The sequence below is a fragment of the Enhydra lutris genome, unplaced genomic scaffold, assembly GCF_002288905.1.
Source record: "Enhydra lutris kenyoni isolate GAN:26980312 unplaced genomic scaffold, ASM228890v2 scaffoldscaffold13, whole genome shotgun sequence".
NCBI classification, from domain to species: domain Eukaryota; kingdom Metazoa; phylum Chordata; class Mammalia; order Carnivora; family Mustelidae; genus Enhydra; species Enhydra lutris.
This window is the reverse complement of record NW_019154097.1, coordinates 35,283,238-35,302,528: the sequence shown is the minus strand read 5'-3', so window position 1 is coordinate 35,302,528 and position 19,291 is coordinate 35,283,238. Positions and strand designations below refer to the sequence as shown.

The window sequence follows — 19,291 nt, the reverse complement described above, 5'->3', positions numbered from 1 at the left end:
TGCGGGGGCCACGGCCCAGCTGGGTGTTGGGGGAGCCACAGCCATCCAGCATGTGAGGACTTGGGTTCCCTGCAGCAGGAGGGGTGGGCGGTCAGCCCGGAGGGCCAGCCCAGTGGAGCACTCTGGGTCCGGAGACCCATCCCCCTCCATCATGGGCAGCTGGTGGGCTGCAGGGTGTTGTCCCCTGCAACCTTGGGCAAGTCGCCTACCCTCTCTGTGCCTCTTTTTCTCATGCACACAATGGGCACATCAACAGCCCCACTCAGAGGGGTCGAGCCGTCACACACTAAGTGCTCGCTCAGGGAACCCCGAGCGCCGACCCCAGCCTGACGCGTCTCCCCCCTACCCTGCAGTCTGGGCTCAGCCATGGGGGGCTCACTCTCATCCGTGACAGGCACGGCCTCCTTGCCCCCCCCTCCCCCCCCCCCCCACCCCCCCCCCCCAACCCCCCCCCCCACTCCCCGCCCACACTTCCTGGCTGGCCCCTGGCCTGAGCTCCCTGGACGCCCCTCGTCATGGCTCTCCTCCGCTGGCCTGATGGCTTGTCCCCTGGCTCAGGGGCCGGGAGCCAGGGACACTTGAGACTGGAGCAGGAGAGGGTCTGGGCCCCCAGGGGAGACCCTGACAGCAGCTCCATGAGGACTTCCCAAACGTCGCGACCCAGGCCCTGGAACCCCAATGACCTCAGGGAGAACGACCCACCAGCCTGGGAAAGTTGAGGAGTCCCCTGCCCCCTGACCACTTGACACCCTGGCCTGTCCGGGGCTGATGAAATCCCACCCTTGGATGTCAACACAGACTGTCCTGCCCGGAAACATGCGTCGCGAGAGAGAGCACGGGGGAGGGGTCCGCTGCAAGTCCTCTGTATTGTCGCATGAAACGCACAGCCAGAATGGGGACTTGGAAAACGACCTATCAGGTCACACGGAGTCCGGCCCCTGAGGGCCAAAGCGGCACCGATGCCCATGGCCGGGGGCTCTCCGTAGGTGGCACGCAACACCGGGCCTTCCTGGGTGCTGGGAGGGGCCCACTTGCGCCTTGGGTCCCCCGGCTCCCGGGCAGCATCTCCCAAAACGTGCTTGAGGAGACGGCAGATCTTTGGGGGTTCGTAGCTATTCCTCAAGAAAAGGGGTCTGTGGTCAAATAAGTTGAGGAAACATGGAGTTCAACGGGGTCTGACAGGAAGCCTTTCTACAGGACTTGTCAGAGCCTTTATGACAACAACGGCTCTCGTGAACGGCCAGCATGGGGGGCAGAGTATGCAGCATTCCCCAAGATTATTTGACCACAAAACCCTTTCTTCTTCCCAAAGCGTCTTGCAGGCTGGCATCCGGCAGGGCACCCTTTTGAAAGGGCTGCCCTAAGCTATTGGCAACCGTTAATGGCAGTGGCACCTGTGTCGGGCAGCGGCTGGGGGTGTCTTGCCAGGCATTGTGCTGTGGCACAGGGGGTGCGGCCAAGCACTCAGCAGTCACGACAATGGAGGGACAGGACAATGCTCGGCCCCACTCCTGCCACCCTGGTTCTCGCCTCCCGTCTCCAGGGCAGAAGCCAAGCACGGCTCTCCCTGGGGCCCCCGGCCCACCTTGGGAGGACGCTCACAGTCCAAGCGCAGGAGTGGGGGGACAGACACTTGGCCCTGTGGGCCCCGCAGCTGCTGCCTCCTCTCCCAGGACACCCCGGGTCCCGGAGCCACGGGCGGTGGCTCACCAGGCAGAGATGAGCATCTGGCAGGTGTTGGAGGACATCCAGACCAGCTCCACCAGGCGGAACTGGAAGTAGCCAATGATGAAGCCCGAGATGACGTCGGTGATGTGGTGGCGGCCGATCATCACGCGTGACAGGCCCACGCAGAAGGCCCAGAGCACCAGCAGGACCCGCAGGGGCACCGCCAGCACCAGGTGGCTGAGGAAGAACTTGGACACCATGGCCGCGCGGCTGGCGTGCCCGGCGGGGAAGGCATAGATGTCCATGGTGAGGTAGTCCAGGAGGCTGGGGCTCGTCTCGAATGGGCCGCGCCTCCTGATGAGCTTCTGGACACCGGCCACCGTCATGATATCCAGGAGCAGAGCTGTGGGCGAGAGAGAGAGAAAGAGAGGCCCGCAGGATGCTCAGTGTCCCCTCAAAGCTCTGCACCCCACCCCGATTTGCTTTCTTCCTCCCAGCCACACTCACCCCTGAGCATGTTTCCACCGCAGGGCCTTTGCGTGTACTGTTCCCTCCGCCTGAACACCCTCTTCTGGGCTATCCACTGGCTCATGCCTTCCCGACCACCTGTTTACCAAAGCCCTGGCCTTCTCTAGCCCGCCCGGACTTTGTCCTTACAGCGTTTCTTAGCCCGGACACATCACACACTTCTTAGTATTTATCTTGTCTCTCTTCCCTGATGCCCTGGGGACTCCAAGAGGGTCCAGACCCAATGTGCTCACTGTGCTCAGGAAAGGTGCTGCATGAGAGAGCAAGTCATCGGGGGGCATCAGTGGCCCCTACGGGCCCCTTGGAGGGCCTGATCCACCACCCTGGCTGGTGATGGTTCTCAAAGGACCTCACTGGGGTCCCTGCCATGTTGAGAGTAGCACGTGACCATCCCTGGTTTTTTAGTATTTATTTATTTTTTAAAAAAGGTTTTATTTATTTGAGAGAGAGCAAGCAAGCACAAGTTGTGGGGGAAGGGGTAGAGGGAGAGGGAGAAGAAGCAGGCTCCCTGCTGAGCAGAGAGCCCGACGCTGTGCTCGATCCCAGGACCCTGGGATGATGGCCTGAGCCGAAGGCAGAGGCTTAACCACTGAACCACTCAGGTGCCCCCCACCCCCAATCCCTGTTCTTTAAAAGTTAAGGTGAAATTCATGTCACTTACAACGAACCATTTTGAAGCGCACCCAGCGGCATTTAGTACGTTCACAGGGCTGGGTAAGCATCCCCCCCATCCAGTTCCAAAACACACTGATCACCCTGAAAGAGGGTCCCACACCCAGTGAGCAACCAGCCCCTGTCGTCCTCCCCGCAGCCCTGGCCGCCACTCATCTGCTTTCTGTCTCGATGGAACTTCCATACACAGGGAATCACCCCACGGCCCATCAGCCATCCCGACCCCTCCCGGTGTCTCCGTCCGTTCCTCATTCCTAAGGCTGAATGATATCCCCCGTCTGGAGGCACCACCACTTGTGTCTCCGTCCGTTTGTCTGCGGACATCTGGGCGGCCGGCACCTCCTGGGGCTATTACAAATGTTTGGGTACGCGTATGTGTTGGCGCCTGTCTCCAGTTCTGTGGGCACACAGGTACAGGTGCAGTCACTGCGTCCCGTGGTGACACGATGTGTCCCTGGGAGGGACCCTCACCTCCGCAGCAGCCAAGCGCATGGTCCCCATGTTACAGAGGACAAGACAAAACCTTGCAGATGGGAGCGATCATCCCTGCGCTCCTCCTTTCCAGAGGGTTTGGCCCTTTCCCTTCCCCACTGACTTATTCTCCCTCATCCTTCCAGCCTTGGCAGGAATGTCACCTCCTTAGGGAGGCCTTCCCAGACCTCCAGAACTCTGGGTCAGACCCTAAACGGCGCGTTCCCAGCACACCATGTTTCTCCTTTTCGTCACTCACCCAGCTGCAACCAAGGAACCCTCTGGCTGGGGACACTCGCATCAACACCATCCCTCCGTGGAGGTGGTGGCCGAGGCCACCTTGTTCACAGGTTTGTGCCTAGGGCCAGGCACGGAATGGAAGTCTCTAGATGTTCGTGGAGTCACTGCCTGGGGTGAATGGCCGGGGGGGTGAGCTCTTCTCCCATTTGGGAGCACAGGGGAGACCCGGGTCTCCATCCGTCCTGCCTCCCCCCACCCACTCTGTGCTGTGTGGCCTTGGAAGGTGTGCTCTCTCTCTGCTGTTAGTGGAAGGCACGGTGACAAGGCTCCTTTTCCACCCAGCTGATCACAGTGGCATCCAGACAGCTAATGGGCTGGGAGGGGGTGTATGTAAAATCTCCGCAGAAACCATCCCCGTCCTTACAGAGGCCCTTGGAGACCCCTATAGGTCACAACACCTGGAAACCCTTCTCCGGGTGACAGAGGAGACTGGGCATCATGGTATGGTGGCCAACCTCACAAGTATCACAGAGACTGAAGTTTGCATCCCAGCCCAGGAGCCTCCTGGTTGTGCGACCGTGGACAAGTCACGCACCTTTCCTCACCAGGGAGATGAGATCACAGACACCTACCTCCTGGAGGGGGTCGGGCACAGGGGACCAGCCATCTCAAGTGTGGCTGGGACAGAGGGGTTTCCGGGGACACAAGACCTTCAGGGCTCAAACAGGGACCTCCCAGCAAACTGAGGCGAGTCGGTCCCCCCAACATGCCTGGCTCAGCAGGAGGGTTGTCACTATTTGATAATTCACAGCAGCCTGGTGCTGGGAGCTTTTCTGGAAACTGCAGGGGCTTTCCGAACAGTTGGCTTACAACCGCTCTTGCTCAGACATGGAGAAAAATCCAACCAGCTTTTGAAGAAAAAAAAAGATGCAGGAGGTAGTCACTGTCGCAAATTTGCAAATTAGGAAACGAGTACAATTTTAAATCATCTGTAATCCCACCGCCCAGAGGTCGCCGCCGTTCCAGACCTTATCCTTCGACGGAGCATAGACTTAATATCATCGGCAACGCGCTCTGCACACGGGTCTGTAACCTGCTTGGGAAAGTCTGGCCGCACCCCTGCCCCACCCCTCGCTGCCACAGCTGTGGGAGATGAAGCCCCGGGGGTATTTATTTGAAGGTACCAGCAAGAGACTTCAGGCTGCTCCCAAATTAACCCTGAATTCCCTGGTTAGTGGGAGACTTCTTGGCCTTCCTGGTTACCTGCCCCACCCCCCGCCCCACCCCGCAGGGCTGCTGCCTGCTGTCCCGTCTCTGGGTTTGGGATCTGAACCCCTGGCCTCTCCTGGGCCTTCCCCTCTCCATAGCTGACGTCTGCCCACCTTGGGAGGTGCCTGGCCAGCAAGGGAGGACGGGAGCAGGAAGCGGTGGCCGGAGAAGCTGCTGGCCTGAGGGAGGACAAGCCACAGGGAGGGAGGGGACCCCGTTCTACAGGCGTCCTCCCCACATTTCCATGGCAACGGGAGCTGGCCAGCTGGGGACGTGTGTGGCCAGCCAGCCCACGGACCCAGGTGGAGGCCAGGCCCGGGCTGGGAGCCAGCTGGAGCCTTTGGAAGGTCACAGTCCCAGCAGGAGAAGAGGGACGGGGGACTGCCAGATCCCCAGGGCAGGTGGGAGCTGAAGGGAGGCAGCTGACCCCTGGGGCTCTCAGCCTCATGGAGCAGCAGAAGCGGGAAGCCAGGCGGGGGCGGGGGGCAGTTCTTAGGGTGGGGGTTCCACTCGCAGCTTCCGGGATCATGGCTGGGGTCAAGATCTTCCTGCATTAATTAAGGACGAGTCCTTCACTTTTCGGGACCTCGACCTGCTCACCTGTAACAGGCTTGTCACAGGACGCAGTGAGCTCAGCGGCCAAGAGGCATAGCTGCCGTTATCATCCCTCAGTCCCATCCGGCCTGAGCTGGCGGCTAGCTAGCATCCAGCAGGTGCACCGGCAAAAGGGTTTCCTTCTGTGACGTCCCACCGGGGTCAGATGTACTTGGCCCCGGTTCTGCGACCTCTGTCACCTGAAGGCAAGTCAGAGCGTCCAGGGCCTGGACTTCCCCGGTGCTGGGGGACAGTGGCCAGCCACAGCCCGGGCGTCAGGTGGACTGCTAGGGTCTGGGGGGGTCTAATGTGGACCAGGATCAGGGCCTGAGATAGAGCTTCGAGGGACACTAGCCACTGGAAGACACGGTCGTCCGTCCACCTGCTGACCAAGTTTCTGAGCCAAAAAACCAGGGCGCTTCAACTTGGCAAGTTGTTGCTGGTTGGAACTCTGCCTTCCCAGACAAGTGTGAGTCCTGGCAGAGGCGTCCGCGGCAGAAGGCAGGAGGGAGGGAGAGGGTTGGCACCTCTAGGCTGCCTAGTGGGTGCCCCATGCTCAGGCCCGGCTCAGATTCGGTGGCTGAAGGCAGGGAGGGCTTGTGCCCCAGACTCCCCACAAGCCCCAGCTCTCCTCATGGGTGGTCAGGACCCACAGGCCACAAACTGAGCTAGACCCACGCCCCCACATTCTGTAGCAGCAGCAGAGCCTTTCCCCGGTAAAGCATGTACAAAGGCTCAGTATAGGAACCAGATGACACAGGTGGCCCGCTGGTGAAGCTGGGGGCGGGGGCTTGGCCCTGTGACCCACCCCTGCCCTCCCACAGAGGCCATGGGGCTGCCTGTGTCCCATGATTTAAAAACCCTGCCTCTGGGCCTTTGGGAACCTGCTATTTCTGGCTGATTGCGTCTCTTGAGGCCATAATGAGGTAGAGATGCCACCCCACTGTCCTGTGCCCCTTGGAGACCACTGGGCCATCTTAAGCCTTGTTCATTCATTCACGTGACCTCCAGTTCTTGGGTAGGTCAGGCAGACCCAGGTCTGGGGCTGGAGACCAGGCTGGCAGAGCGCCATCTGGCCGAGCGGTAGGCGGGAAGCAAGCACCCGACAGAGAGTTCCTTTACAGGTGCAAAGGGCCGGGGGTCTCCCCCTCACCAAGCGGCAGCTGTCTCGACCTGGGCTGCGGCTCAGAGGCCGAATGGCCTGCCCCGGGCCTCCCACTCCTCAGCCCTGCTCCTGCTATCCCAACAGGGCGGCCCTCCCCTCCTCCAGCACGCGGCCGGCCCTCCCTGGGACCGTGATTCTGACACTGTCAGCGCGTAATCTGGGGCCCAGAAATAGAAGCAAATGGCGCCATCACTCAGGGCTCCGTGAATTCTGCTCACACGGCGCTGTCAAGTTCCCTGACCTACATTCCTCCTGGAGTTGGAGGCCGGGGGGCCCCTTGGGGAACGTCCGCCTGGCAGGATGCTCGGGGGCAAGGGGCAGGAGAGTAGCCGAAGCCCGCCGACCCCCGACAGCTAACCTGAGCGGGTGTCCTCCTCCCCGGCCTCCACTCCCCGCCGTCAGCCAGGGCATGCTCCTGGGCTCCAGAATCAGAGGCCAGCTTCAAGGGCAGCCGCTTGTGAGCTGTGTGACCTCGGCACGTCCCTCTGTCCGCGCCTCCCTCCCCTCACTGACAAAATCCTGGAGGCTGCCTGGAGGGCTGCTCGTAGGAAGTGCTTCATAGACGGTCCCTGGGACGGGCTTTGGCCTCCCTCACTGCCCCTCATGGCCATCCTGGTGGCCATCTCCATGCTCAGATCCTCTCAGCAAGCAGGACTCTGAGGGGCCTGGACCCCCAGGGGGGAAGCCCGGCCATTCCCCAGGCCCTGCTGCCCCGGCGGCCTCTGGGCTTCAGAGTAGGACGAGATCCTGCCTCGGTGCCCTCTGTCCCCCTCCCACCCCAGAGACCCTGGGGGCCTGTGCTGTCCAAGGAACCAGAGGGTTGCAGGGGTACAGGGGTGAGGCAGGAACCAGATCTTAGAAAAGCACAGCTATGGGGGGCGGGATTTGGAATTGGCTGTTCCTCAGGTGTCCTGACTGCCTGTGGCTGGCCACTTCTGTGTGTGTGTGTGTGTATGTCTGTCTGTCTGTGTGCCTGGAGGCAGGGGAATGGCTGGGATGACCTCTCATGGCCCCTGTGGGGCGCTCACTGCTTTCCAGCCTCAGGGAATCAGGCCAGGCCGTATGGGGGCGCCCTATTGGTGGCTGAGGGGACAGGTCGGGGGGCCATGACTCACACCGGCTGAAGCTGGGGTGGGTCCCAGCTCTTCTGGGCTGGGGGTCGGCCCCACCTCTCATCCCCCATTCCAGCTCCTTTAGGAACCGGTGGGGGGCGACCAGCTGCAGTGCCGTGGAGTGGTAAAAACGGGCCTAACCTTTCTGAAGGGCATTTGGCCTCGGACTTAGAAGCCTTTGCAACACGTCTGCCTTGACTCAGCTCTCCGGCCTGCAGGAATACCTCCTCGGGAAATAATTAGGGATGTGCACCGTGATTCACGGTCAAGGATGGCCACTGCAGCACTCCTTGTAACACTGAAAACCGCACCCTGCCCTTGAGTAGGAGACGGATGGGACGCACCGTGCTCTAGTCTAGACAGTGGTTCGCTCGAAGGCCACGGCCAGTGACCAGGAGGGTGTGTATTTATAGCCTCCGAGGGGGCGCAGCGGGGCTCTCTGTCAAGCGGGGAAGGACAAGCAGGATTCACGCAGGACGCCGTCCTTCTGAACTAACATGCAAGCGCGTTTATATGCAGAGAAAAGAAGTCTGGACGGCGCCGCGCTGAACGGTGATGGTGCTTCTCTCTAGGTAGGAAGATGAGGGTGATTTTCATGGTCTTTTTGTAATTCTGCATTTAAATTTTTTCCTTACCACAAACAGGCATTACTTGGGCACATTTTTTTTTAAAGATTTTATTTATTTGACACACAGAGAGAGGGATCACAAGTAGGCAGAGAGGCAGGCAGAGAGAGAGAGAGAGGAGGAAGCTGGCTCCCTGCCAAGCAGAGAGCCCGATGCAGGACTCGATCCCAGGACCCCGAGGTCATGACCTGAGCTGAAGGCAGAGTCTTTTTTTTTTTTTTTTTAAAGATTTTATTTATTTATTTGTCAGAGAGAGAGAGAGAGCGAGAGTGAGCACAAGCAGACAGAGTGGCAGGCAGAGGCAGAGGGAGAAGCAGGCTCCCTGCTGAGCAAGGAGCCCGATGTGGGACTCGATCCCAGGACGCTGGGATCATGACCTGAGCCGAAGGCAGCGGCTTAACCCACTGAGCCACCCAGGTGTCCCATGAAGGCAGAGTCTTAACCCACTGAGCCACCCAGGTGCCCCAACTTGGGCACATTTTTTAAAGTTGTTTTTTTTTTTTTTCCAGGACCATCTGGGTGCTGCCGTCAGGTAAGCATCCGACTCTTGGTTTCGGCTCAGGTCATGTTCTCAGGGGCGTGAGGTCGAGCCCCACGTTGGGCTCTGTGCTAGATGTGGAGCCTGCCTGAGGTTCTCTCTCTCTCTCTCCCTCTGCCTGCTCTCTCTCTCTTTCAAATAAATCAATCTTGGTTTTTGTTTTTTTTTTTTTAAGATTTGTTTATTTATTTGAGACAGAGACCGGGGAGCAGAGCGAGAAAGAGAGAGTGCCCAAGAAGGGGGAGGGGCAAAGAGAGAGAGAATCCGAAGCAGACTCCCCCTAGGCGTGGAGCCTCATGTGGGGCTCGATCCCAGGACTCCGAGATCCTGACCTGAGCCGACATCAAGAGTCAGATGCTTAACCCACAGAGCCACCCAGGCGCCCTTCAAATAAATAAAATTTTTAAAAAAGTTATTTTTATAAAAGGACAAATATTCTATGACTGCACTTTTACGGGGTCCCTAGGATAGACAGACTCAGAGAGACAGAAAGAAAGCGGTGGTTCCCCAGAGCTGGGGGAAGGGTGAGGACGTTCCACCAAGGGGAAGTACGTGAATGAGAAGTTTGTGACTCCCGGGAACGGAGTTTCGCTTTGGGAAGATGGCAGAGTTCTGGAGGTGGACGGGGGTGATGGGTGCACACAACGGGAATGCCTTAATGCTGCTGAATTTTACCACGGGAATATGGCTCAAACGGTAAATTTTATGCGTATTTCAGCACATGCACACAAAACTCTTGAAAAAACTAGCGCACGGCTCTGGCAGGACGCAGTTCTCAGGGAGGGACGCAGGGAGCAGAGCAGCCGGGTGGGGGGTTCCTGAGAGTAGGCGAGAACCTTCCAGCCTCTCAGCACTGGGACCTCCGCTCTGCTGGCCTGAGTAGTGTGTGTGTGCGTGTGTGCTTGTGTGTGCACGTGCCGCCACCTCTCCTGACCTGGGCAGCCCCTGACGTCAGCCACAGCCGTACCTCCAGCCCCAGGCACCCGGGAGGCCGACACGGGGGCGCCGGCCTGTCTATCTCCCCTGGCCTGAGCGGTCCGAGCACATAACTTTGCAGGTTTCCATTGCTCAACTGAAGAATCCAGACGCCAAAGCCGGCTCTGCCTATCTCTGAAAACCATCGAGGTACAAGGAAATCAAGACCACGGGCACCAGAATCTGACAGCAACATCTATTCGCTCACTGGAGCGCCAGGCAGTGTAGACACGAGCCTGTCCAACTATACGTGGCCACAAGGGCAGCCGTCAGGATGGTGCCTGGGCAGGGGATAGCTGAAGGCCCCCCAGAAGGACTGAGGTCTCACTGAGCCCCACCGAGACATGACGAGTACAGCAGGGGTGGGGAAGCAGGGGCACCGCTCTCTCCCTGCAGAGCTGGCAGGGAAGGCTGGGGGCAGCCTAGGTTGCCATCAGGGACAGGTTCTGTGTCTCGGGGACATCACCATGCCACCCCTGACAGCAAGACCTGGCGGCGGTGAGGGAGAGCTGACACCATAGATTAGACAGAGGGTCTGCACAGGGGGCGCTGGGTGGGCGTACGGGCGCTGCTAGGCTGAGGGACCAGGTCTGGTTTCTGAACCTTCATGCTTGAGGTAAAGGGACGTGGGGCTGAGACCATGATCCCCAAGGGCACGTTCATGGCCCAGCAGGTCCTTTGCTGCCCACGAGAAGGAGGCCACGCCAGGCAAAACACCCCAGGAGGTCATTTGAGAAACAGATGCTGTGTTAGCACGTGCAGAGTTAGGGGGCCACGCGGCGGGGGGCCCATGGAGCGGATGTTATTCCTGGGGAGGGGGTTTAAGGGAGACACTGGCTTTCTTTATCATCTGCCCTTGGAATGTTTGAATTTTCCTTACTGTAAGGACGGATAATGAAAAGGTGCTTGTTATCACTAATCATTAAGGAAAAGCAACTCAAAACCATGGGCTACCACCTGTCACACTCACTGGGATGGTTACTGTCAAAACCCAGGGAACAGCAGGTGTTGGCAGGGACGTGCAGAAATCGCAGCCCCTGTGCCTCGCTGTTGGTTCGGCGGCCGTGGGCAATAGTACAGGGGCTCCTCGAAAAATTATACACAGAATTACCATTGAAGCCACCAATTCCACTCTGAGTATTTATCCCAAAGCCCTGAAAGCAGGGCCTTGAACAGACATACGCACCCCGCGTTCCCAGCGGCACTATTCCCAGTAGCCCAAAGGCAGAGGCAGCCCGAGAGCCCACTGCTGGATGCTGGATGGACACGGTGTGCTCGGTCTACCCACACGATGGAATGTTATTCAGCCTTAAAGAGGAAGGAAATCCTGACACCAGCTGCTGCATGGAGGAACCTGGGGGACATTAGGCAAAGTGAAATGAGCCAGACACAGAAGGACAAATACCTTATGATTCCACTTTTACGAGGTTCCTAGAGAAGTCAAGTTCATAGAGACAGGAAGTGGAACGGTGGGCACCAAGGGCTGGGGGAGGGGGAAATAGGGAGTTAGTCTTTACTAGGGGTTGAGTTCGGTTTGGAAAGGTGGAAAAGTTATGGAGATGGGTGCGGTCATGGTTGCGTTACATGGGGAAGGTTTTTAATGCTTGTGAAGTGTGGATTTAAAAAGTGGTCAAAATGGTAGGCTTGGGATCGTGACTATTTTTTCACAATAGAAAACGATACAGAGGGGCGCCTGGGTGGCACCTTCACTTAAGCGTCTGCCTTCAGCTCATGTCATGATCCTGGGGTCCTGGAATCGAGCCGTGCATGGGAGACCCTGCTAGGCGAGGGGTCTAGCTTCTCCCTCTCCCTCTGCCCCTGCCCCCATCTGTGCTCTCTCTCTTGTTCTTTCAAATAAGTGAAAAATTTAAAAAGTGATATAGAACAAGAAGAATGCACAGTTTTCATAATCAGGAAAATCTCAATAAAGACGTCATGGCAACAAGACATGGGAGCCATTGTCTACCAAGGACCAGCCCACAAAGAAACAGGGATGGGCCTAGGTCACCTGTCACACGGCTCCCTTTGGGATCATCAAGCGGAGTGCAGCAGGGGAGGGACAAGGGAGGGGACAGGGCATCTCGTAGGCATCTGGAGCCTGCAGGGGACCTGGAACTGTTTTGACACGAGTGGTGGTAATGATGGTGATCGCCACGGGGGCAGGGGCGCTGATGGGCATTGGGACGCGCCAAACTTCTTACGTGTTCTTTGGTCAAGTGTCCCAGCCGCCCATTTGACAGATGAGGGAAATGAAGCTCAGAGAGGCAAAGTCACTCGTCTGAGTCCGCACAGCAGGCCTCGGGTTTGCACCCAGGTCCCGATGACTCTGGAGACCAAGGTTTGCTCAGATCCCTTCTGGCTTTTTCTCCAGTCCGCCCAGTATGCCCTCGGGGAGGGAACGTGGGGCAGGGGGCTGCGCAGAGAACTTCCACCTGGCCCAGCTGGGGCTCCTCCCAGGCCCCGTGGCTAGAGCTCCCATTTCCCAAGGCCCCTGAGTTTTCTGCTCTGGGGTCACAGGGAGCCCAGGTCCCAACTGTACAGGTGGGGCCTCCACTCCAGGGCACTGGATGGCACTGGACCCCCACAGGGGAGCCCTGTGCCAAGTGCTTTCTCAGCTTCCCATAAGCCCTGGAGCCCCATGTACAGACCAGGAAACTGAGGCTCGGGGATGGGACCCCGCCTGACCAAGTTCACAGAAAGAGAAAGTGTCAGAGAAGGAGTGGACAGAGCCCGGTCTGACCTTGGAACCTGTGCTCTAGGATTGAAGGCTGCCTCCGTGGCCCCCCGAAGACTGCAGAATGGACAGAAGCCCGCAGTTTGTGCACAGTGGGTGGGCTGCTCTCCCAGGTGGAGGACGGTGCCGGCAGCTCCCTAGGCAGGCTGGGCCGGAGCTGTGGGATTAGAACCCACCTTGGCTACTTGCTGGAGTTTCCTCCCATGGAACTGGAGGGCCCACAGAGCACTCTGCCTGCTCAGAGCGGCTGCTTTGTGCTAGGCCCTCATATCTCCGTGGTCTAGGTAACTAAGTACACGAGCAAAGGGGCTGGGAGGTGGAAAATATCCCCCTAGACCCTTCGCTCCCTTACCACGACCCTTCACCTCCTTGCTGCGTTCATGCTTCTGGAACGGACTGGGTGGCACCTCGACCCGCAGACAGACAGGGAGGGGGGAGGTGAGGGTCTGGCCGTCTGCGTATGTGGCTTTGGCTCCTGGGCCGAACACTAACACTCGCATGGGGTGGGTGTGTCCCTTGACTCCTCTGAGCCTCAGTTAACTCCCCTGTAAAGTGGGTATATTAATATTCATCTTATTAATCATTAAACATCGTTTTACATTATGACGTACAGGACATTCATGGCACAGTATTTGGGCCACGATAAAGCTCGATAAACTCTTGTTCAAAAAGAGCGGCGTCTTGAATCTTGGCCTTCATCCTCAGAAGCCGACACCTTTGAGCTCCCAGCCGTGGAGTTGCTGGAATGAGCCAGAAACTTCAGCTTCACAGGCTAGAGCTACTCCCAGTTCTCACCCCTACCCCATCTCTGACTAGCTGCACAACCATGGGCCAGCTGCCTCCCTGTGCCTCAGTTTCCTCCTCTGTACCAGGAGAAGAATGACTGCCTCTCCCTCCCGGGCTGTGTGAGGGTTAGCAGCAAAGGCACGCTTTATGCAATGCTGGGCACAAGTAAACGACAAACTCATTCCCAATACAGTGTCACCACCTCCAGCGTCATCCAGGGAGGGACCCATGGATGGTGTCTAGCGGGCAGGTTTGAGAGGGAGGCTCAAGGGCACCTTCTCACCCCTGTCCTTGGACACCAGACCACCTAACTCCCAACACAGCTTTCTTGAACTGTGTTCTGTCTGGGGCTGCAGCAGCCCTGGGGAAACCCTGGGTCATGAGCCCCTGGCCTGGCGCCTCAGCCACCTTGCTCTGCCCCCCACTCCAGAGCCTGTGGCACTGCGCCTGGAAAGGGCACTGGCCTCGGTGTCAGGCGGCCCTGGTGCAGATCTCCAGCTCTGAAGCCTTGGCCAGGTTGTTTTATTTATAGGAACCTCAATTTCCTAATCTGTAAAGTGGGAGCAATAATAGCAGCAGGTCTATTCCCGAGAAATAACAAGGAACGTAAGCAATCTAAAAGAATGAAAACATTGCGGGTGCAGGAAGCACCTGTCCGAGTCCTCCCCACGTCCCACCCACAGAGCGTCCAGCCCCAGCCCCTCTGACCCTGGGTGGGCAGATACATGTTCTCCCACCTTCCCCTAGGACCGCAGCTCTCAGCCATCCAGCCTGCACCCCTTCTGGAGCTGTGTTCCCTCATCAGGGTTTGAGAGCCTGGGCCAGCTGCCTGCCTGTGCCCAAAATGGTGGCCATGCTGGGGGGGCCAAGGGGACCCACATGGGCCAGCATGGAGGGTGGGAGCCAGGGCTACCCGAGCACCTGCGGGAAGTGCAGGTGCCTGGAAGCGGGCTGGATGGGAGCCGGATGTCACCTTGTGACTGGCGGGGAGGGATTGCCTTCCGCATGGGTCCATGTGGTGCCTGGCACAGGGCGGCGCTCGACTGAACGACGCTGGCGGCAGAGACTATATGGTGAGACAAACCAGGGACCCGCTCCCCTGGCTGCCCCCCAGTGACCCACCTGGGGAAGCAGCAGGTGAGGACCCTAGGTGGCCACAAGTGGGCAGAGCCACAGGCTGGACCTCCAGCTCCCCCAGGCCCGGGCAGTTGGCAGGGTCCCTGAACCAAGCAGAGGGGACCTCCGGGCAGCTCACAGATGTGGTCTGCAAGCAGCCTAGGAGCTCAAGGACCCCAACCCACGGGATGGGAGTTACCCTGCTCTAGGACACCAGGACTCCCCCAACTCCAGGACCCTCACCAGACTCCTGAGGGCCTCCCTGGAGACCAGAGCCTCCAGCACCCCCTTCTCTCAAGTCGTCTCTGGGGCAGTGGTACACTCTGCCAAGAGCTGGGCCTTTCCCTGGAGGACCCCACAGGGCCTCCACATCCTTGAGGCCCCCGCGTTGGAGGGTCGCCTGGCGGCACATCCCTGGTTCTCTCTTTCCCAAGCTGGAGGCTTACCTGTTTCTGGGGCACCCTTCCTGCTTAACCTCATTAGATCATTCCAGTTGGTTTCTGAGGGCCCCACTCGTCCTGGGCGGGCGGGGTGGGGTGGCGTGGGCTCCCTCCCGGGGGGGACCGGTGGGGCGGGCGGCGGGCGGCGGACACACTCACCCAGAAGCAGGTTCATGAGCACCTCCTGACCGGCCAGTGTGCTGCTCTTCACCAGGCAGAGGATGGTACCCCCGATCCAGGGGATGCCGTGGCCCGTGATGCCAATGAGCTTGACCATGGAGCGGGCACTGGCCCAGGACGCGGCGCGGCCGGCGCACACCCCCAGCCGCTTGGACATGCAGATGTCGATGGCCAGCAGGGAGTTGAAGGCGATGCCCTTGAAGGAGGGGTTCAGCTGCATGCAGTCCTCCTCGGGGAGCTGCTGGGACTGGCGCCGCTCGCGGGCCCCATCGCCCGGGGTTGGGGGCTGCGCCGAGGGGCCCGGGGCCTTCCTGCTCGAGCTGCGGGGCTCCGGGGCCCCCTTGGGGGGCTGGTTCAGGGACAGGAACTCCGCCCGGTTGAGGACATTGTTGCGGTCCCGGGCCCGGGCGCGGCTCTGGGAGGCGGGCATGGTGCCACTCACACGGCGAGGGCTGGTGCCAGCCCTGCTGCGAGGCCTGGTCCCCGAAGACAGGAGCTGCCCGGGGAGCCGCCGCCGCCCCCTGCCTCCCTGCCTTCCCCGCAGCAGCTGTTAAATCCGGAGTGCGGGATTGCACATGGCTGTTTACCTCTGGCGGCCGCCGGGCTCCGGGGGGACGTCAGCGCCAGCTGGGCAGCCAATCGAGCCCCCCGACGCGGGCCGGCGCCAATGGAGCAGCCGCGGAGGCTGACGCGTGCACAGCTGTGGCCCCGCTGCATCAGGCCTGGGCTATTTAAATCTTCCAATGGCTCACTCCCCCGGACCCGGGGACTCTGGGAAATGTAGTCCCTGCTGCTCCAGCCTCATCAGGGCCCCCGGCCAGAAGCCCTGGTGTGGGCCCTGGACCCACCCCTGTTTTTACCAGGTTCCCTCTGAGCAGTGCAGACCCCCGTGAGCCAGGCCTGCCTTGCCCCCTGGGCCCGGGCACTCGGACCTGGTCCCGTGGACGGGACAGCGGAGTCAGGTCAAAGGCCTGACCGGGCACCAGACGGAGTGAAAGACGTCACTGCCAGCATCATCTTGGGGCCGCTGGGGCCAGGCCGAACCCCTCCCCTCTGTGACAGCATTTCATTAAGCTGGCAGCCTGGGGTTTTATTTTTACTTTTTAATCAGTCTTGAATTTGGCTTCCCTGCATTGGAGTCCAATCAAATGGCAATCTGTTAAGATTTGAGTTCCACTAGAGGGAGGGCCAATTGATGGGTTGGTAAGGGATCTATCCCTTGGAGGCTGTCTCCGCTGCTCAGAGTTTTGCGGAGGACAGAAGCACTCCAGCGGCTCAGGCGGGCCCTTGGTCACCAGACACCTGGCACTACGCGAGGGGCCTGGCACGTGCAGCGAATGAAATGTCCGTCCCTGTCCCTGGGAAGCTCAGTTCCATGGGGATTAAACAAGGCACACATAAATGATTGGAGGTGTAGGGATGTGGGGTAGGATCATAGAACCATGGCCCTGGGTTTGGCTTGGGAATCATGGGGGGCTTCCCCAGGAAGGAAGAACAGGTGGGAGGTCCTAGGCAGGGGAGAGCCTACCCCACAGGAGGCCCGGGAGGCCCGTGTGGCTGGGACATAGTTCAGAAGGACAAGAGAGGCTGAGATCCCAAAGAGGGCAGACCCAAGGGCCCAGTCGAAGATTTGGGGTTTGAGTCAGGCTTCTCTGTCCCCCCACCCCGGGTGACTGGAGGTACCCAAAGTCTCCACAGCCCTCATAGGGCTGACTAGGCCTGGGTTCAAGGGAAAGCCGCTAGTAGAGGGTGACCAGAAGAGTCAGGAGTGAATGTCCTGGTCTCACAGTTCAGGGCAGCCAAGGCCTGTCTGCCGAGCTGGGCTGGAGACAGAAGGCTGTGACTTCCTTCCAGTCATGGAGACCACCTGTGAAGCCCCCGGCCCACCCCACAGCCTGCCAGGCACCAGGTCCAGAGCCTCCCAAGGACAGCCAGCTACCTGGAGTGGGGTGAGGGCTCTCTGGCCACAGGGCACCAGCCGTAGGGTCTGGGTCTGACAGAGGGGGGATGACCTGGGCTCTGTCCCCAACTAGCTGTGGGATCTTGGACAAGTCACTTGGCCTGTCTGGGCCTTGGTTTTTCCACCTGTAACATGGGAATCATAGTGTTTACTTTTCAAAAGCTAGTGTGAGGTCAGTGAGATGATGCTTGTTAAACACTGAGCAGGGTCCCTGACACATAGTGAGCCGTTCACTCTATGGGTTCAACAAAGAAGGCACAGTCCTCTCTTCCCTCTGGGTGTCCCCGTCAGAATGACCCACCACCAAAGTCTGGGCCCTGTTGGTGTGAAGCCAGAATCCAGAAGCCCTGAATCCAGATTTCCTTGTAGACTTCCCGGCACTCCTCTTCCAGAGGGCCCCATGCAGACCACACGGCTACAGGGGAGATGTCCTTGCCTCTTGGGTGGAAATGATGGCCTGTGCTGCCTCCTCCCGGACCCTGGACAGACACAGAGGGAGATGTACTCAGAATGCGTGGACAGAGGGCACTAGACCAAGCTGGGTGCTCTAACTTGTTCACACCCCATAATCAACCTTTCGTGAAGATGTGGTACCTCCCCCATTTTAGAGATGACGACGTTGAGGCTCAGAGGTGAGAAGGCCTCCAGCCAAGAAGCCTAAAGGAGTGGGGGCTCAACTCCCCAGCAGTGCCTGGGGAGGAGCACAAGGTCCTCCAGACAAAGATCCCTCAGCCAGCAGGGACCTGGGTGTGCTCGCTCAGTTCTCCACCAGGGAGGAGCTCATCTCACTCTCCCTGGGTGGGGCCCCTGACCTCGGCTGACCTCCAGAGGGGAAGAGGAGCCCAGCCCAGACTGGGGCTATTAATACCCCGAGGTCTAGGTCAGCATCTCAGTCTGGTCAGAGCTGCCAGCAGGCTCTGAGGGCCACAGTGGGCTCTATGCGGGGGGTTGGGGGGGGGTCCATGAAGTCCAGCTGGGCTCTGGCCTGGGAGTTTGGGTTAAGAGTGGGCTCTGGAGTGAGACAGCCCCAGGTTCCAACCATGGCTCAGCCACCCCCAGTTTAGTGACCACCAATGAGCCTTGTGAGCCCTCTTGGTCTCTGTTCCCCATCCTGGGGGACTGCTGGAAGGACAGGGAGTGGGACTCACTCAGCCTGAGACCTGTGCCTCCCCCCATAAGAGGGGGAGTGACCCAGTTCACGTTCTCAGCTGAGAAGCAGGCTGCACCCCTTTTTGAGGCCCCACCTGCTCAAGGACACTCAGAATCCACTCATTCATTCAATCAATGCTTTTGTTGAGCTCCTCATGACGCCCAGTTTCGGAGACAGGACACACACCCACGAAATAACTAGCCAGTTTGTAAAACAGTTTACTTTTACCAGTAACCTTACTTTTTTTTTTCTTATTCTCAAGAGATTACATGCTTACTGAAATAAATTCAATAAATACAGATGAGGGGCACCTGGGTGGTTCAGTTGGTTAAGCCACTGCCTCCCACTCAGGTCACGATCCTGGAGTCCCAGGATCAAGTCCTGAATCGGGCTCCCTGCTTGGCGGGGAGTCTGCTTCTCCCTCTGACCCTCCCCCCTCTCATGTTCTCTCTCTTTCTCTCTCAAATAAATAAAATCTTAAAAATAAATAACTACAGATGATATAGGTACAATCCTACTGCCTGGAGACCACCACTGTTAACATGAGGGTCATAAGGTTACAAAGGAATTCTCACTTGTCTCATTTCCAATTATTATACTATTTCACAAAACCAAGTATTACTTTAATAATCAGCAAGAATATATATATTTCTCAGCAAGAATATACATTAAACAAACTGTATCATATGTACACAAGTGCACACATAAAACATGGTTGTTTTATATCCCCTTTATTTTTTTATTTTTTATTTTTTTATATGCCCTTTAAAAAAATAACCTATACATTTTCACGTAATATAAACCTGGCCATGTTTCCACGACAACCTGCCATTGTCCAACGGCTGCTTGGCATTTTGCCGTGTGGACGGGCCGCACCTTCCGTAAGCAACCTCTTATTGTTGGACGCGCAGCCTGTTTCCATTTCATGACCATACAAATCTAGTCTGCCTCGGCCTTCCTTACACACCCCCGCCGCGTGCCAAAGTAAACTACAAACACGTGGTTCAGGCGGCAAGTGCCAGAGGCCACCACGGGCTCAGCTGCATCCCTGTGGGTCTGATGGGTCG

The 19,291-nt window shown here is 58.5% G+C and overlaps 1 protein-coding gene across 1 annotated transcript; it reads right to left on the bottom strand.

Moving 5' to 3' along the window:
• Positions 1 to 850: 850 nt before the first annotated feature.
• Positions 851 to 15,716, bottom strand: LOC111145951 (phospholipid phosphatase 7 (inactive)). Its single transcript, XM_022501271.1, has 2 exons — positions 15,094 to 15,716; positions 851 to 2,071 (listed from the first exon to the last, which is right to left on the bottom strand). The coding sequence occupies exons 1-2, from the start codon at positions 15,542 to 15,544 to the stop codon at positions 1,707 to 1,709; spliced, it is 816 nt and encodes a 271-aa protein (XP_022356979.1). The 5' UTR covers positions 15,545 to 15,716; the 3' UTR covers positions 851 to 1,706.
• Positions 15,717 to 19,291: the final 3,575 nt, after the last annotated feature.

Coding starts and splice junctions, on each gene's coding strand:
- LOC111145951 (XM_022501271.1), bottom strand. CDS start 15,544: ATGCCCGCCTCCCAGAGCCGCGCCCGGGCCCGGGACCGCAACAATGTC. Junction 2,072..15,093: donor GCTCATGAACCTGCTTCTGG/GTGAGTGTGTCC, acceptor TCTCGCCCACAG/CTCTGCTCCTGGATATCATG.